The sequence below is a fragment of the Salvia splendens genome, chromosome 1, assembly GCF_004379255.2.
Source record: "Salvia splendens isolate huo1 chromosome 1, SspV2, whole genome shotgun sequence".
In the NCBI taxonomy this organism is placed as follows: domain Eukaryota; kingdom Viridiplantae; phylum Streptophyta; class Magnoliopsida; order Lamiales; family Lamiaceae; genus Salvia; species Salvia splendens.
The window spans coordinates 11,162,557-11,180,869 of record NC_056032.1 but is presented as its reverse complement, the minus strand read 5'-3'; the positions used below and the strand labels follow the sequence as shown (position 1 = coordinate 11,180,869).

The 18,313-nt window shown below is 40.4% G+C and overlaps 1 protein-coding gene and 1 pseudogene across 2 annotated transcripts; one reads left to right on the top strand and one right to left on the bottom strand.

The window, feature by feature from the left end:
• Positions 1-670: 670 nt before the first annotated feature.
• Positions 671-6,957, bottom strand: LOC121742180 (phosphatidylinositol/phosphatidylcholine transfer protein SFH8-like). 2 transcript variants are annotated; one of them, XM_042135246.1, is made up of 14 exons: positions 6,481-6,957; positions 5,680-5,983; positions 5,117-5,216; positions 4,721-4,987; positions 4,522-4,599; positions 4,314-4,415; positions 4,172-4,221; positions 3,999-4,098; positions 3,784-3,843; positions 3,570-3,683; positions 2,518-2,650; positions 1,623-1,996; positions 1,061-1,135; positions 671-978 (listed from the first exon to the last, which is right to left on the bottom strand). In XM_042135246.1, exons 1-14 carry the CDS (start codon positions 6,512-6,514, stop codon positions 958-960), a joined length of 1,812 nt encoding a protein of 603 aa, XP_041991180.1. In that variant the 5' UTR covers positions 6,515-6,957; the 3' UTR covers positions 671-957. The 2 variants fall into 2 exon arrangements, with proteins under 2 accessions (XP_041991180.1, XP_041991189.1); XM_042135255.1 differs by lacking the exons at positions 5,680-5,983; positions 6,481-6,957 and adding an exon at positions 5,623-5,640.
• An 8,590-nt stretch (positions 6,958-15,547) lies between these two features.
• On the top strand, positions 15,548-18,141 carry LOC121742174 (annotated as a pseudogene).
• The last annotated feature ends 172 nt before the right edge of the window (positions 18,142-18,313 follow it).

Below are 18,313 nucleotides of genomic sequence, written 5' to 3'. Positions count from 1 at the left end.
TTGCGTTATTTTAAAGGCCAAGTGGCCTATATACGCGATTTCCTCTGAAAAAAGGTTATTAGAATGTGAGGCTATTACCATTTATGGATATTCTAACTGGGACTCCTAAAGTAGGACACCTAAAAATGATAAATCGGCTCCTAAAATAGGACGGAGCATAGTTAAAGTGGAGAAATAGTAAAGTGTGAAAGGGAAATAGTATTATCATTTATCTCTTCTTCATGAAAGCTCATTCTCCAAAAAAAATATTTGAGTGGGTAGTAAGTATACCTTCTTCAATTTTAAAGAGATATCATTATCTTTCTTCACACAAAAGGTAAAATAGTAATAGGAGCATTATTTTTGTATACCTTTTACATTTGACCTTTTTCTCTTTGAGTTCAATGCTTTTTTATGAAGATATATGTACCTTTTTTAAGAGATAAATGAAAAATACATCTTTTTAATCCAACTCATTATCTCCATTCTTGGAGATGCTACTACTATTATATACAGTGCTAACTGCTAAATTTTCTTTGAAATCATTTTTTTCTCACATACTATTATTATTGCAAACTACATATATATGCCAGCACTTGATGCATATCAAATTATCCAAATGAATCAGCTAACAATCAATATTACCCGAGCTAGCAAATCCAAGCAAGGTCAAAAGTATGAGAGGATTAAAGATACAAGTAAATTGAGACGAGTCAGTGTGACTCAGAATATCGTTTGAATGCGTTAGCAACATCGTCAAATTAAGTTATAAATTGAACAGGAAAAAAAAGGCTTGCATATATGTTTTTTTTTTTTTTTCTTTTTTGTGTTCGGTAAAATTATCGCTGGAATTTACATTATCAGTTACAGCTAGCTGTATGGTGGTTGGTTAGGCAACTCTGATGGGGAGGTTAAGCAGTAAGCATCAATCATGGACAACGATGTCGTCAACTGTCCAAGCTCGACGTAGAAAGCAGCTTACCAGCAAAATTTCTTCTTCTGGACAAAAAGAATAAGGCATGTCAGCAAGAGTAATAATGACATGTGTGATCCAGATCAAGAGCATATCGTGTTCACTCACTTGGTGCTTAGTGAATTGTTGATTATCTATGTAAGCGAGCAGCTCCTCTTGCTTCGTTAAAGCCTCGTGCAGAGCCTGCAACAGGGTGAAAAAGAAACATCTCAGCTATAGCACACTACCAGATATGCAGGTAAGCCTAGGGGATCAGGTGTCAGGAAGCAGGTACTGATAATTCCTTAGTATGCAAATGACAAGAATGGGAAGAAATGCCGAAGGTTGAACCATACATGTACATTACCCATCAAGAAGATTTCGTAGTTAGTGGCAAGAATGGAAAGAAAGCCACATGCATGGTTCAAGGCCACACTAATACACGCTAACTCTTAATTCTAAAGGATATCTTTTTTGAGGGAACTAAATGTTTTTTTGAAATGGTTGAACCACAGCATTATGTCTCTAACCATTCACTAAGTTGTGAATTCATATTCTTTTAACTCTTAGAAGGGGAACGAACTAGCTAATAGAGTTCGGTGGGACTCTGACCAAAACCAAACCACTATCTGGTGATGGTAGCCTTTGTTAACCATTAAAGGTGTAATGTAATGCGTCAGATGGAAGATACCTTCTTGGTTGCAATCAACTCTGACTCTAGGGCATCCACGCGGTAAACTGCGGCATTCAACAGTTCTTCTTTCTCATGTGGCATCTCAGATGGCTTTGTCTGAAGAGTATTCACCTTCTCTTCAAGCTCCCCCAACCTCTTCATGACAGAAGAGGTGATATCTGTATCCCAGAGAGATAATGTTTGTGATGCAGATCTAAACTCAATTTCTGGAGTCGTTTGGTCATCTTGCAATGATGCATTGGGAAGTTTCTTTTTAATATGGCATGAAACTGAATGGAAATACAAGAAAAGGGTCATGTAGAATGTCATAAGAGCTGCCAGAACACGAGCATTAAATCCTGTTGGTACTCTGTGTGAATCAGGCGCTGGACCTGGAATAAAAATTCCATACAAGTTTTAAATATTATGGAAGAAAAGCTTTTTACACGGAAACAAAACATGGAAAAACCCAGAAGGAAACCTAAAAAAGGAAAAGTAAAGACTTCAGCAACCAAATACATCTAACACTGACACAAAATTTCCGTAAATTGCAACCAACATCAGCAATGTATACTATTTACATTATTAAAAACTTAAAGACTACTCTAGATGGTGGATGTGGGTAACATCATATTGTCTGCTTTTTTTCTGCATAGTGCATATTACCTATATATCCACCCGATATAAAGAGCAGAAACAAGGAAAAACAAGCAATTATATATAAGCTAACTCACATGTGTGCTGGTGAGTATAGAGGGAGTGCAGCACAAGATAGGATAGTCTGCAGTCCGCACAACTCACAAACAGGTGACCAGACCAGACAAATGAAGAGAGTAGACTATATGCATATAAAATGCAGAAATAGGAAATCATAAATTAATTTAGAGAAAGCACCACAGAAATGGTGGACAACCTTCAGAAACTTCGAAGTTTTCAGTACTTGTCTGCTTCTTCCAGACAGAATCTACAGCCTTGTCAACCACAGGTACATATTCATCATATCCAGAAAAATTACCAAAATGATTGGTGGTTCTTAAAGCTTTAGCCTGCAAAATGAGTCAAAATCACCTGAGCGTCCATGGAAAAAATGAAAATAAACTCGAGGCTCATGATGAATAGTACTCCCTCAATCCATTTTCAAAGCCCGATTTGATCTGTTGCAAGGTTTCGGAATTAGGAAAGCAAAAGTTTCCTTAACTTAGGATATATAGGCTAGGGAGTAGGAACCAGGGTAAAAAAAATATTCTAGGAAATGTAGCCTTTTCTTTTGAACATGTAACATAGATGAACTTTAAATAAATACTATGAATAAGTAAACAATCAATTTATTAGATAGATACATAGGAGTATTGTCAGACATACTGATATTTCTTGAAATTTTTTAGGTGATAACAAGTTTCATCCATATGCTTTAAGTAAATGCAACTCAGAATATTCTTTTAAGAAACTGAAGTGGGGAAAGCTGTGTAAGGAACATGCACTTTTGTGTTGTGATTGATCTGAGATCTTTAATATCAACTATCAAGATGTAAGAGAATATCAGGCTAGCAAATCCTTTGTATCCTTACAAAGTGGAAACGTGAAAAAGAAAAAAGAAAAAGAAAACAAAAGATAAAACAAGAGCAATAACAGAATAACAGATTCCGATTCTCATCAAGCAGGGAGACCGCAGATGGAAACTACTCCCTCCGTCAGCGATTAGGAGTCCCGTTTTTCCATTTTAGTCCGTCCGCATATAGGGGTCCCGGTTCATTTGTACTATAAATTGTAATATGGCCCTACATTTCATTAACTCATTTCACTCACATTTCATTTAAAACTATATACAAGTGGAACTCATATTCCACTAACTTTTTTCCACCCATTTTTCTTAACTTTCTTAAAACACGTGTCGGAAAGAAATGGCACTCCTAATGGCAGACGGAGGGAGTATATATCAGTATAAAGCCTTATGTTTAACCTTACCTCCTCACGAACTGGAGTCAACCGAAGTTGCGAAAAACTTCTATTGGCTTTTGGTGAAGCAATATCTTCACCATCAGAACCAGACTCTGCTGTAGAAGTATCACTGCCTTTCAACTGTTGCACAACCAAGAGTTTTATATACTATTCACAATGAAGGATGATTGACATTTGACAACATATGACACAACAATGCAAAAGAGCCTAGTAGTCATACCATGGGGTAATGAGGCTTGGCGTATACTACCTTCCCATCACTGTTAATAATTTTGACAATCTGTTTGGCACGCCGTGCTTCACCATTAAGCACCATATGCATCAGTAAGCAAGACAGTTAACTACATTTGTACCAAAAGAAATTTGAAAGGGAATACATGCACAATTGCATCACATCATGTGTATTCTAAAGCCCGGGCGTGGGTAAGTTGCGACCTTGAGTATTGCTGGATTCTTCCAGGGTCCTTTATCAGAAGATAGGCAACCACCATATTTGGCACATGTACATGTTCCTCCTAAAAACTCTGGTAGTTCACTGCACGCAGATCACAAAAGACCTTAATGGTAGTTACAAGAAGATGACATATTTTCATAACCATCCAATTTACCTGGCATCAATTATTTCAAGTAACTTGTTTTGATATTTATATCCAAGAACCTGAATTGATTCAAGAAAATGAGACAACAGTATGTCACAGCCAGTAACTCAACCAAGTACCATAAAAGGATAAATGGTAAAAACAAGCATACATGAATCTTGGTAGCTGTCTTGGGATCTATAAAGCTCTTTATAGTATTCCATAATAACCTAAAGCCTGGACCAGCATTGATTATAAACATTTGATGAAGAGTCTGCAATTAGGAAACACAAATTAATTGAAAAAAAAATCATCACAGAGAGAACTGTTGAAATAACGTCCCCCCCCCCCCAAAAAAGAAGCAAGGTTTGATGATTTACTTCAGGATAATTATCACCATCAATCTTCTGGAGCCGCGTAATGAGATCTCGTGCACTCTTGGTGAAGTTTTTCAAACCCTAGAACATGATCAGGCAGAGAAAATAAAATCAAACACAGACCACAGTGGGTTTCAAATAGAACCAATTCCTTATTCAAGACCGGTAGAGTAAAGTTTAAAGAAAGGAATGTTTAACATACCACACCATTAACATCCAAGATTGTTGTGCTTGAATCAATGTGCCGTTTAGCAGAAATTGTACAAGCTGGAAACTTAATTGCAAAGCATTTCTCAAATTCTCTCACATGGTATCTTATGTAACGATCCATGGTAGTGACTTGCATAAGTTTGTGTGGTTCGACTTTCCCTAATCTCTCAATGTATACTGGCCTCCCCTCTTTGTCAACTCCATGATAGCCATGGGGGTAATACTTCATAACCTCATTGAACTCTTGGAACTCAAAATCCTGATGGATAAAGTAAATGGCTGGGTTCACTTTCAATTTTCAAAAGCTTAAAATATTAGAGAACAAGTTAATAAGAACAAGAAAACATCAGCATTCTCACAAGTCATTAGCAGAAATATTTCGGTTTACCTTGATAATTGTGTCAGTACCAAACTCTTTCCTCCACTGGATCATATCAGCCCACATGAGCTTCGATTTTTCAATATCAAATTTTCTTGCTTTCAGAAACCTGCAAGAAAATTCCTCAACATTCTTAGAAATTTAAAGTTCTCCTCAGCATAAAGGGAATGTTATGATGCACCATAGCCAGAGTTCAACAATCAAGAGAAAGTGTCTGTGTAATACTGGGCACTGGGCAGTTTGGGAACTGTTCCATGAATAACTTAATGGAGTTTAATTACTTAACATTAGCTATCTTCCTAAACTCACAATCCTACAAAAGATATACTATTGGCATGTTATCCCTACTTCGCTTGGATAGATATTAGTAATTTTAGCTCCCAATTCGACTAATGTAGTGCAGTTTAAGTCAATAGCCTTGAGACTTCATGGTTATACGAGTATCTATTTGGCACTCTATGACCAATATTTCACCACCATTTTCTCAGTGCTCCCAACGTTTCAAAAAATATAACCTCAACATCATATGGTAATCATCATATGAACAAAAGAAAATTTGTAAAGAATATGACCTCAACATCATATGGTAATCATCAAATTTTTCTGGTAGAAGCTCTTCCAATATTAAGGCTTGCCGAAATGACTCAACAGCTTGCAGGTGCTCTGCATCCCGGATATCTTCAATTGAAACAGAACTGGCTCGACCATCGCTCTTTCTTCTACCACTCTTCTTCTTGAGAGAATGCCTTAACTTTGAAGATGCATTAAGTGCTTTCTTCTTCAAAGAACCAATTTTGGTCCTCCTTTCATCCTCAGAAATCTCAAAATCAGACTTTCTTTCTTTTCTCTCCTCATTACCAGAAAACCCATCGTCGCCTGCTTCACATGATCACACGTAGATACATTTAAGTAAAACTTATGCTAATTATAAAAAGTAAGGATGAGCACATGAGATTTAGTATTCAGTTTCCATGAAGCAATGTTTCTAAATATCAATCCCTAGACACTTGGAGCCAACAATCTTGATATATTCTAATTGACTTATGTGTCAAGCAGCTTTCAGCAATAAATATGAACATAAGTTACAATTAGGTTGACAAGGAAATAGTGAACAATAACGAAAACATGGGCGGGTGTCAAACTTTGAAGAATATTCCGCTTGGAGTATTAAGGATTCAAGATCTGGCCAATTAGCCAGTCCATTGTACAGCGTATGAAAGTCTAATACCCAAAAGATAACAGGCAAAAAAAATTATAAGCCCAAAATCTGGAACAAATTAGGTTCACATCAAACTGAAAACCCACAAAATCGCAGTTAATTAACAGCGAATGCAGAACGAGAATAAGAAAGAAATCGAACAAGTTTCACTAACATGGCCTGGGAAATCGATCCAAGGGTGCCGACATCGCCGTGTCCCGATCAACAGCAATTTTTCTGATGACCGAATAATCTTGTCGAAATCGATCAACCAAACATTCCAAAACAAGAAACTAAAAAACCAAAGAGTTAGTTGAGGGCGAAACAGAAACGCCAGAAAGTAGTGGGGCGAATCACGAGGATGATCGCATGGTAATAAATGCAGTATAACACCGTATCGGAAGCAGTTAATGCAGGCACAGAAGGGGGGAGAGAGAGCTGGGAGCGTTTCAGAGGGAAGACAAAATCAATATCCACGTAAAATACTCAATAGAGTACGTTATATTATTATTATTATTATTAAATAAAACGAAAATAGGTAAATATCGCCGGATATATTGGTGGGGAGGGGACGATGATTCGACGAGAAAGGGAAAAAAGGGATTAAACGTGGCAGAAGGAGCAGGCTAAGGAATTTCGCCTGCTCACTGCCAAATTGGTTTCCAAGGACATGGGGCAATCTAATTACCGTTGCAATGCTATATAGGCTACATCCATGCTCTCGTCAATGAACGCAGATGTGACTCAGGATCATCTTTTATTCATTTTTAACTTGGTGCTCTTCCGTAAGGCCATCCGCAATGGGGCGGATGATAGCACGTCCGATGGCGCGCATCGTCCGCGCCCGCCATCGTCCGCCCCATTGCGGGTGCGTGACATAGGCCGCGGATGATCGTCGCGCCCTATACTAAGGGCGCGGAGTATAGGGCGGACGATGCCCATCGTCCGCCCCATTGCGGCCTACGCGGACGATGGCCGCGGACGATAGGCCATCGTCCGCGCCATCGTCCGGCCCACTGTGGGCTACGCGGACGATCGACGCGGACGATGGCACGCGGTTTCTTTTTTTTATAAATAGAGTTCATTTGTAATTTCATTTCACGATTTCACTTTCGAAACATATTATTACATTTACATAATTACTACGAAATGGATCCAAGTCTCAATAGTCCTATGTTTAGCGGAGAGGCGCGTTGGCCGGGTACAGAACCCGGCGAATATCGTTCGTTCGACGCCGACACCCAGTACGATCCTGATTTCAGTACGGAATCGTACGGGTTGTCTGACATGGAGCCGTCTTCCGATCCCGAACCCGCCGCGACCGCTTCCGCCCCAGCCAAAAAGAAGCGGAACTGGCAGCGGGCGCAGAAGTTGCCGCCTCCCGGAAATTGCGATGAGTACGCCCCCGGCCGTACGAACTACACCGATGAAGAAACCCTCATTTTGGCCCGGTGTTGGGTAGATATATCGGAAGACCCGATTTTCGCGAACAACCAGAGGCAGGGCGCGTACTGGGAGCGCATCGTCGGCCTCTACAATGAGGCCAAGCCGTCGACCGCGTACAAGCGCAAACGTGAGCAACTCCGCAAGCACTTGGATCAAGTGAAGAAGCAAGTGAACTTGTACGCGGAGGAGTTCGAGAAGTCCACGCGGGCACAGGGGAGCGGCGAGAGCTTGAGCGACGGGCGCGCTAAAGCGCTGTTGTCGTATCGGTCGATGTACGGAGACTTCAAGCACGAGGCCATCTGGGCGCTCTTGAGGGACAAGCCGAAGTTCCAAGGTGGAATTCTGCACACTGGTGCGCCGAAGAGGACGAAGACCACCGAAGCTGGTGATTACACGAGCAGCGGCAGCGGCAATCACCCGGTTGACCTCAACCGGACGTACGTGGATGAAGGAAGTTCGGCACACCGGTGTCCTCCCGGCGTCAAGGCTGCGAAGGCCAAGGGGAAGGCGGCCGCGACCTCATCCTCGACCGCTGCAAACCCATCTCCGTTCCCGGAAACGCTCCTGACCCAGACGGCCACCACGTTTGAGTCGTTGGCAACAACGTCGATGGCGAGGACGTTATTGCAGACCCACAAGGCCCTCAAGAAGTGTACCGACCCCGGCGAAGCCGAATATCTCCGGGCGTTAATCGATGAGCTGCGTCGGAAGTTGGGAATTGCACCGACTTAGTTGTTTTTTTTTTGTAAGTTGAATTGTGTAACTTTTTTTTATTAATGTGTCGCCATTTGTTATTTAGACGTTTTTTATTTACTTGTTACTTGTTATTTGAAAACATTTAAATTAATTAAATAAAACAATAAAATGATGATGTGGAGCGCCATAGGGCGCGCCTTGGGGCGCCCCACTGCAGGTGGGGGGGAAGGAGGATAAAACTGATGACGTGGCGCGCCCTTAGGGCGCCCCACTGCTTATGCCCTAAGAGCACAACACTCACAATCATACGCTTACGCAAAAGCATATTCAAGGACCCCACCATTCTATTATTCAATTTAAATAAAAATATTTATGCATTAAAAATACTCGAAATACTATTACAAATTACTAAAAAATTAAAAATTACATAATTAAATTCATAAAATAAAAAAAAAATGACATTCGTGGCCGAATTTCGCTCAAATGTGTTTGATAAGGTTTCTTGTAGCTCAATGTGGGTTTTGGTATCGCGCATTGTGTATCTTCTTTCGATCCTCTTGCGCACCGTCGTATGCACACCTCGGCGTGGAGGAGACCTTGCAGTTAAGCTTTCGGCTTCAACCTCGTCGGAAAAGTTAGTCGTTGTCGGTCATTCGTCTGCTATAATCATGTTGTGCAAGATAATACACGTGTACATGATGTCGGCAATATTCTTTGTGTACCACAGCCGAGACGGGGTCTTCACAATGTTGAATCGGGCTTGAAGGACCCCAAAAGCTCTTTCGACGTCTTTCCGAGCAGCCATCGGCAAGAGCACAGCGGTGAGTAGAGTACTCGTCACGCCGTCGGCACAGCGTCTGCTCTTTCGCAAGAGCACCGATGCGGATGCTCTTAATCAGGTCATTTAGTTATGAGTCATTATAGGTGCGGTTCATTTTGTAAATTTGGTTTATAAAATTAAATCTTGGACTTAAATAATTACTCCGTCGGTGAATAGGAGTCTCATTTCTTTACTGCACGAGTTTTAAGAAATATTAATAAAAGTAGGTGGAACAAAGTTAGTTGAATATGAGTCCTACAGTATTAGTTTGAAATGATACGTGAGTGGATTGAGTTAGTGAAATTTGAGGCATCTTTACCATTTATGGTAATTATGAATCAGGACTCGTATTCATGGACGGACTAAAATGGAAAAACGAGACTCATATTCACAGACGGAGGAAAAATATATACATAGACCATAGTCATGGTTATACTCTTCTCCTCCAACTAAAATAATCTCAAAAATCAATCTAAGAGTTTTTTAAAAATAAAAAGCATAAACCAAAAGATAATGAGCAAGAGTTCAACAACAACACTCCCACAAAAGCACAATCCAGTCAATACCAACGGAAAAATCAAGTACTAACATTAAACCCAATAGCTTTAAATAGGTACAACCCTCACCCAAAGCACACACCACAAGGAACTAATAAACAAGCAAACAAGGCTAGAAAAATAGTGGTTTTTTCATTATGTATTAAAACTTGTGCCGATTCAAAGGTTTGTATTTTTCAAGAACGAAAGTAGTATAATAGTATGATAAAGTAAAAGAGAGGAGGTGAATGGTAGTTAAAGTATTGCTAGTGGATGGTGGGACTATTAAATGATTAAAGTCCATTTTTGGCCCCTACATTTGCCTTAGAAATTTTTTTGGTGATATGCATTAAGTATTTGACCTTTTGATTCCTAACAATATGTTTTGGTCAAAATTTAAACTTTTTCTGTTAAAATTAACGGTCAAATGTGTGACCAAATTACTTATTTGATTATAAACTAATTAACCTAATTAACTTAATTGATTTAATATTAAGATTTAGAAAATATTTTTTTGGTTAAAATAAAATTTAATTTAATTAAAAGAAAATTTGCTTAAAATAAAAAATTAACTTGATTATAATTTAATTCACCTAATTCACTTAACTAATTATTATTCTAAATTAAAATATACTAATAACTACATTTAGCCCCACTTTTCCTCTCGTCATTTTCCCCTAGCCCCGCTCCCGCCAAACTCATTCATTCATTTAAACAACATTACCTAAAAATTTGTGCTAAAAAAAATTGTGTCACGAGGAGTAGCAAATTTATTACTCCCCTATCCGCTATTAGGAGTCTCAGTCACTTTTGTACACTCGTTTCGTAAAAATGATAATAAATAGTTAAAGTGGAGAAATGGTAAAGTAAGAGGTAGAATAATGTTGAGAAGGGTCTTATAAACATTATTATCATTTTTACTTTACAATTTCTCTACTTTAACTATTTATTTTTATTTTTATAAAATAATAATGTTGAGAAGGGTCTTATCAATATTATTATCCTTTTTACTTTACAATTTTTCTACTTTAACTATTTATTATCATTTTTATAAAATGAGTGCGCAATAATGATTAACTCCTGCAGATGGAGAGAGTACTCCGCAAATAAAATAAAAATATTTATGGGTGGGGGCTAAATGAAATCCCAAAACAGTCCATTCCTGCGCCACCAAACGTTAGTTCAGAGTAATTTCCGAGACTTCTTTCTTCTTTTGTGCTTAAAAATAATGGAATTCCAAATTAATGAAGGAGAATAGATTCATTCTAATTGAGGGAGTGACACATAATGGTTGTGCGTCGTTCTTAATGAAACGCACAACCCTTATGCGTCGTTCTTTAATGACGCACAAGGATTATGCGTCGCTTAACGACGCATAAGGGTTATGCGTCATTAAAGAACGACGCATAATGGTTATGCGTCGTTAAGGCGGCTTTTAACGCCCTACAGGCAGACGCAGCTCACAGAATGCACTTTCACACACTTTCATTTCCTCTCTCGGCGATTTCCGGCATTTTCAGGCGATTTTCGGCGATTTCTCCATAAGATCCGGTAATTTGATAATCAATTTAGCTACATTCATCATTATTCATGTTTATTGTGCTTTCATTTGTTAGTTTTACCCAATTTATACAAATTAGGGCTTGCAGAAAAAATGTCCCTAATTGTCGTTGTTTTAAATATTTTTTATGCAGAAATCATGCAAGTATTTGTGAGTTTGTATTGGGGTGGTAGAGTAGTTCAACTACCACATATGGGTATTGGTTATGAACCACCTCGTGCGAGGAGCTCCATCATATTAAATTCAGGTGTTTCCTATTCTGGGTTGGTAGCAATGATCTGTGATGCGATGGGAATAGATATGAACCAACACATAATTGAATTATTATGGAGACAATGTACAGTCTATGCTTCCGGTATGAGTTATACATGTTCTGTGATTTGCAATGATGAAAGTGTAATGTTTATGTTCAACAATGCTCAAAATTCAAGTGGGTGTATTGAATTATTTGTTGAGTATTCACCGGTGAGGAGTGCAGAAATCCCACCAGTTGTTGATTATGGTATTGGAGCATCTGCCAGGTTTGAACAAATGAGTTTTGACTGTGGTGTTGGATCATATGCGAGGGTGGATCAAATGAGCTTTGATCATAGTATGAATGAGCAGAGAGATGTTGTAGATGTTGTAGATGTTGCTGATGTTGGTGTTGGATTGAATGATGAGGTAGATGTTGCATATGATCTTGATGAGCCAAGGCCATAATCTGAGACAGAGCCAGACCCCGATGTCAGTGATGGTGATGGTGCTGATGATGTCGGTGCTAGTTCTGATGATGAGATAGTACCATGTAAACCTGTTATGCAAGGTGAACAACCACTTCCGGAATACAATCCTAGTGGGTTTAGATTCTTTCGTGAATTACCAAGTCGTCCTTCTGGAGTATCGGATGATGTGGGTGGTAATGAACACAGCCTTTTGTGTTGGAATGAGAATGAGCCGCATCGGATTGTGTTGGGAACAAAATTTGATTCCAAGCTACACGTGAAGACTGCTATAACTATGTGAAGTTTGTGGAATGAAAAACAGTTTAAGGTTGTCGAGAGCAAATTAAGAAGGTGGCATGTTGTATGCAAATTTCCAGCAGGAACGACAGTAACAGGGGCAGGCATCATCAGCACCACCGACGCTGAAAAGGCGAGGGAATATAAGTGGGAGGTTTCAGTTACACAAAGGTCGCATGACGATATGTGGGGAGTTAGAAAGTGGAAGGATCGACATACTTGTGTAGGCCATCGGGCTAATAGAGATCATGCTAACTTTTCATCCCCAATGATAGCTCTGTTGATTCGACATCATGTGCGACAATGTGTTGATTTCAAGGTCTTCTCAATAATAGCTGATGTTCAAGACAGATTTGGTGTGTTAATCAGTTATAAAAAGGCATGGTATGCAAAGAGAAAGGCTATAGAGTTTGTGTACGGTGGATGGGAGGAATCATTTAGGCAGTTGCCAAGCTACATGTTTGAACTCCAGTCACAGAATACGGGCACAATTGTTGAGTGGAAGCATAACGAGCAGTTGAGTCGGAGGCGTACAATGGTGTTCAACTATGTTTTCTGGGCATTTGGGCCTGCAATACATGCGTTCCAGAAGGCCGCACCGGTGTTAACAGTGGACGGGACTCACCTCCGAGGAAGATTTAAAGGTAAGTTGCTTGTTGCTTGTGGTTTTGATGCTAACAAGATATGCTTGCCTATTGCATATGCTGTGGTGGATGAAGAAACCAATGACAGTTGGTCGTGGTTTTTGGATCATGTCAGAACTCATGTGGTGAAATACGAGAGGGAGGTGTGCATTATATCAGATAGGCATAAAGGACTCTTGAATGCAATGGAGTCTGAAATCATGACAAGGGCCCCGCAGATACACCACAAATTTTGTTTGCTTCATGTGAGGGCAAATGTGTTGAAGAAGCACAAGGGCCCCAATGTGAAGGTCATTATATGGAAGTTGGGGGTCAGTTCTCAGGAACGTAAATTTGCCAGAAGACGTCGAGCACTACATGATGTCAACAGTGGTGCGGTTCGAATGCTGAATAGGATTACAAAAGAATGTTGGTCATTGTGCTACGATGGTGGACTTAGGTGGGGGTGGCCACAACAAACATGTCGGAGTGCTACAATAACGTCTTGAGGGGTGTGAGAGAGTTGCCGATTAGAGCGTTGGTTGATTTGACATTTTGGAGGACGGTAAAATGGTGGGTGGAGAAGAAGACAACAATCGAACATACCGAAGGTGAATTAACCCAATGGGCGAGGGACAAACTTGCTAAGAATGACTCAAAGGGGCGAAAACATTACATCACTGTCATTGACCGAGATACAGGGAAGTACCATGTCCGAACTCGAGGAAGAATCGTACAAGGAGTGTCAAAGGGCAACAATGTTCAATTAGTGAGGTATTTGGAATCGAGTTGCAGTTGTGGTAAGTGGCAGATGTGGAGAATCCCTTGTTCGCATGCTTGTGCGGTTGCTAGAGACCGAGGTCATGTTATGATTGACCTCATTGATGAGAAGTACTACCTAGGTACATGGAGATCACAGTACTATACTCAAGTTTCATTTGATGCACCAAGACACGAAGAGTATTGGGTTGCACCTTCATGGAAGTTGTGTATCACCCCTCAGCAGTTGATTCCTAGAACGCGTGGCCGAGTTAGAAGAAGGAGGATACTTAATCAAATGGATGTCCAGGAGGAAGATGAACCGAGAGCTCCCCGCCGTTGCGGAAATTGCGGGATAGAGGGGCATGACAGAAGAAATTGCTCAGCCGGTGCCGTTCAATAAAGTCGTGGTAAATATTTGTGAGATGTGATAGCTACTACGTGTATGTTTCAACATTTGTGAGATGTGATAGCTACTATGTGTATGTTTCAACATTTGTGAGATGTTGTCGACAGTCATTATGCTTTTTATTATGACAGTTATTATGATTGTTATTACGACAAGTATTATGATTTTGATAAACAAATACCAACATATGCCCGAAACATGTTTCAACCCATCAAAAATGTTCAAATTTCAACATACGACCACACCGGGCGAAGTGGCTGGAGTCGATACATTTACATAAAATCGCCCGGCCGGGCGTTTTAGAAAAATAAAATCGCCCGACCGGGCGAAGTTTCTGGACTCAACAGTGCGTGACGACATTCACCCAGTGACGCATAACGATTATTCGTCACCAATGAACGACGCAAAATTGTTATGCGTCACCACGGAACGACGCATAATCGTTATGCGTCACCGGGTGAATTTCGTCATGCACTATTCAGTCCAGAAACTTCGCCCGGTCGGGCGATTTTATTTTTCTAAAACGCCCGGTCGGGCGATTTTATGTAAATTTGTATCGAGTCCAACCACTTCGCCCGGTGTGGTCGTATGTTGATTTTTGAAACATGTTTCGGGCATATGACGATATTTGTTTATATTTGTTTATCAATTGCTTCTACCCATTCAATTATATGCGTATGAAATACCCAAATTACGGAAAATCAACCAACAAATCCAACAATTTTATCATAAACCCTATTTTTGCTAAATTAAATCCATATGAAATACACAAATTACGGAAAGTCGACCAAAAATTCCATCAATTTCATCATAACCCATAATTTCATCATAATCCCTAATTATATACAACAAAACAACAAAAATATACCAAAAATCCATCAATTTAATCAAAAACCCTACTTTTACTAAATTACGGAAAACCTGCCCAGATTAAACAGTAAAGGATGTATTTAGCCAAATTGAAGAACAATTACCGGAATATGGTTGCAAAATGGTGGAAATTTCCCGGATTTTGCTCGGATTCGTCGGAAATCGCTTGATTTCGTCGTTTGGTTTCGTCCCCTGCTTCTGCGCGTTCGTTTCTGGCTGGTTCTGCCTTCTGCCCGGTTTAAAACTCAACGAACGACGCATAAGAATTATGCGTCGCTAAATAAAGACGCATAAGAGTTATGCGTCGTTAATGAACGACGCACAATGGTTATGCGTCAATATCTAACGACGCATAACCCTTATGCGTCGTTTATTAGCGACGCATAACCCTTATGCGTCGTTTATTAGCGACACGTAACGATTATGCGTCATTCCCTGAGGCGGAATACAAGTAATGCTCTTTATTAAAATGGAATTCAATTAAATTCTTTTACCAAAAAAGAATTGATCCTAATTTCCGATCGAAATCTGAGCCAATTCTTGCTTTCCTCATGCTGCCATTTCGCGACTCTCAGGCCATTTAATGGCTTTTCATTTAAGAAACTCAAGAATTCCCAAACCCAATCTCTCCGCCACTCGAAATGACGAACTATTCATCGCATCCGGAGAGCAAGTCCATTTACGACACCGGCGAGAAGCTCAAGGAAAGCAAGCTGAAGGTAGCTCTCTGCCCTTTTATCTTCTGCTTGGTTCTGTTGCTGGTAGTCGTATCAATCTTCCTCACTGTCAAATTCCGTCTCTACTGCCACACTCCACTCTTCAACAAAGCCTGCCGTTAGTCAATTCCTTTCTTTCTTTAAAGTCCCAATCTTGGTTTGCTAGATTTAGGCCCTTTTGCGAGAAGGGATCCAATTTTAGGGCTGAGGAGGTGGAGAGGGTTTGTGGGGTGATTGATGAGACATTTGATGTAGATAGGAATATGGAGGCTGTGTTGGACGAATGCGGCGTTGATTTGAGTCATGAGTTGGTGTTGTGTGTGCTGCGTAGGTTCAGGCATGGGCCAAATTCCAAGAAACTACCTCCTGGGAGGTAGTATCCGTCGTTTGTTCCCGCAAAAAAAAAGTTTCCAGAGAGGGGAAAGACGCGATAAGCTCACGCGTGTTTAAACATACACGCATTCTCCTCTCGCGTGTCTAAACATACACGCATCAGGCTGATGCGTGTCTCCCTTGGATACAAAATCAGTCCAGGCTCTCTGCCTCTCACAGAACGCGAAAACCATTGGAGGCTGCTTCTGCCTTCGTCGCCCCATTCTTCCGACCCAGCAAAAATCGAACCCTAATCCGACATTTAGATGCTCCCATTCCAATTTGAAGTGTTGTTAGGTAACTTTCTACCCTTATTTTCGATTATTATTGGTATATTTTAGTTGGGTATAAGATTTAGGGTTCATGGTTTGAGGAAGAGGCAGAAGCTGGGAGTGAGGAAGAGGGCAGAAGCCTCGTAATTTCATTCATTTAAACACGCATCAGCTTATCGCGTGTATAAATTTAAACATGCATGAGCAAATCGCGTGTATAAATTCAAACACGCATGAGCAAATCGCGTGTTTAATTGAAACACGCATGAGCGTAACGCGTGTTTAATATGGATACACGCGTGAGCTTCTCTCGTCTTTCCCGTCTTTCCCCTCTCTGGAAACTTTTTTTTTACGGGAACAAACGACGGATACTACCTCCCAGGAGGTACTTTCGTGGAATTTTTCCTTCAGGCATGCTCGAAAGCCTGCGTTTCGATTCTTTTGCTGGGCTTCGGAGCAGCCGGGCTATTCTCATGATTCTGCAACTTACAATGCAATGGTGGATGTTTTGGGGAAGGGTAGGCAGTTTGAGAACATGGTTTCGTTGATTGAAGAGATGGGGGAGAAAGGGTTGCTGTCGGTGGAGATGTTCATCGTTTGTATCAGAGCATTTGCATCTGCAAAGGAGAGGAGAAAGGCCTTTGGGGTTCTTGATTTGATGAGTAAGTATAAGTTTAAAGTTGGTGTAGAGGCCATCAATTGCTTGCTGGATGCTTTGGGGAAAGCGGGGCTAGGGAAGGAAGCGGACGAATTGTTTCAGCGGATGAGCATCGCTTCACTCCGGATTTCAAGACGTATACCGTCTTGCTTAATGGTTGGTGTGAGGTGAGGAATCTGATGGAGGCTGGGAGGGTGTGGAATGGGATGATTGATGGCGGTTTCAAGCCTGATGTCGTTGCACACAATATTATGCTTCGATGATTATTGAAGGGTGGAAAGAGTTGTGATGCAACAAGTCGTTTGAGGTGATGAAATCTAAGGGTCCATTTCCTAATGTTAGAACCTACACAATTTTGATTAACCATCTCTGCAAGCATGGTGACATGGAGGAAGCTATGAACTACTTGGATGATATGCACAGCTCCAGTTGTGAACCGGATGCTACTATATACAAGTGTTTGATGATAGGTTTTGGGAACCAAAGGGAGATGGGCATGGTGCACCGGTTGTTGAAGGAGATGAGGGAGAAAGGATGCCCGCCTGATTGGCAGGCGTACAATGGCTTGATCAAGATGATGACGAACCAAAAGATGCCTGATGATGCAGTCGTGATATACAAGAGGATGATCCAAAGCGGCATACAGCCATACATTCACACTTACAACATGTTGATGAAGGCATATTTTGTAGCAAGTAATCCTGAAATGGGATGCGCAGTTTGGGAGGAGATGAAGAGGAAGGGATGTTGTCCTGATGAAAATTCCTACAGTGTCTTGATTGGGGGGCTCATACGGCAAGGGAGATCGAACGAGGCCTACGAGTAATTTGGAAGAGATGGTTGAGAAAGGGATGAAGGCTCCTCAGCTTGATTACAAGAATATTGCATCTTATTTTTTGTGGACGTGGAGAAATGCTTTGGAAGACTTTGCTGAAAAAGCAAGGTTTTCAGTAAACTCAGAGGTGGCAACTCCCTTTGCCCACTGGCCAAGGCCATTAGGATAATCTTGTAGTTTTTCTGTTGTAAATGTTTGATTTGTGACTTCTTCATTTGACGTTTAGTTATGGTTTCAAGATTAACTCGCTTCCTATTAAAAACTCAAGATTGCAAATTGCAACGTTAACATCAACAAGTAAACCGAGATTAAGAGTACTTAGTAATGTATATATGACGAATTAAAAAATTTTACTTAGTTAAGGTGGAATATCTTAGTTTTCCAATACATCAAAAGTTTAACATTAAACCCAATTTATCTTGCGATATTGTCCA